This window comes from Arachis ipaensis, chromosome B2, assembly GCF_059453495.1.
Source record: "Arachis ipaensis isolate K30076 ecotype BB chromosome B2, ASM5945349v1, whole genome shotgun sequence".
NCBI lineage: Eukaryota > Viridiplantae > Streptophyta > Magnoliopsida > Fabales > Fabaceae > Arachis > Arachis ipaensis.
This window is the reverse complement of record NC_142437.1, coordinates 17,489,205-17,490,363: the sequence shown is the minus strand read 5'-3', so window position 1 is coordinate 17,490,363 and position 1,159 is coordinate 17,489,205. Positions and strand designations below refer to the sequence as shown.

The 1,159-nt window shown below is 43.8% G+C and overlaps 1 protein-coding gene across 1 annotated transcript; it reads right to left on the bottom strand.

Annotated features, from left to right (window-relative positions):
* Positions 1-401: 401 nt before the first annotated feature.
* LOC148573165 (uncharacterized) lies at positions 402-932 on the bottom strand. Its single transcript, XM_088505695.1, has one exon. The coding sequence runs from the start codon at positions 930-932 to the stop codon at positions 402-404; it is 531 nt and encodes a 176-aa protein (XP_088361821.1).
* Positions 933-1,159: the final 227 nt, after the last annotated feature.

Genomic DNA, 1,159 nt, shown 5'->3' with positions numbered 1-1,159 from the left:
CCCTTGGTGGCGTTGAACGCCAGCTTTGGGCGTTCAATGCTGGGCTTGTTCCCTTTGGGGCGTTGAACTCTAGATGTGGACGTTCAATGCCAGTTATGGGCAGTGATCTAGAAGATAAGTATAGACTATACATATTTCTGGAAATCTCTAAAAGTTAGCTTTCCAAATCCATTGAGAACATGTCATTTGGACCTCTGTAGCTCAAGATATGCTCGTTGGAATGCACGGAGGTCAGGATCTGATAGCATCTACTATCCTTTCTTCGTCTTTGATCAAGATCTTGCCAAAATTACTCAAAAATCACCTAAAATCATAGGAAAAATACAAAAACTCAAAGTAGCATCCAAAAGGTAAATTTTTCACTAAAATACACTAAAACTTACTAAAATTAATAAATCTAACTAAAAATAATATGAAAATGCTATGAAAAAACGTATAAGAAATTCACTTATCACAGCTACCACATGGCTAACCTCCTCGTCGTTTATGTACTCTCTTGCCACGCATTGTATCTCTTGCATCTTCCATACATGCTTGGTGGTTAAATGTTTTCGGAAATCCTCGTTCACTAAGCCGTTAGTGAGGCACAAGATGGCCACGGAGTCCATGAGACTGTCAATCTCTAAGCACTCATTGTTGAAACGGTCCAGGTACTTTCTCATGAGCTCTCCAACCCATTGTGTTATCCCTAAGAGGTTGACCGAGTACTTTGCCTTAATAGGAGTGGTGAATTGGGCTAGAAACTTTAGAGAAATATCAGAGAAGGTAGTTATAGAACCTTGTGGGAGGGAATTGAACCAACGGATTGTCGGTCCCGCAAGAGTCACGAGAAATGCCCGGCACCTGACCGCATCTCCCACACCCTCCAGGTTTATTCTAGCCTTGAATGTTGTGATATGCTCTTGTGGGTCTTTGGTACCATCATACCTCATGTCCGTCGGCTTATTGAAGTTCTTAAGTAATCGGACTTTGAGGATAGAGGAGTGGAAGGGGGGTGGGGCCGATCACCATAGGATCTCGGCATTTCCGTTTCTGCTCTTCCTTGTGTTCCCGGCTTTTCGACTTGTCTCGGGAGTGAAGAAACTGGGTGCGACCGTCAGTCTGGTCGTGCCAATCATCCTTCTCCTCGTCGCACCGCCATTCCACCGATCTCTTCAAC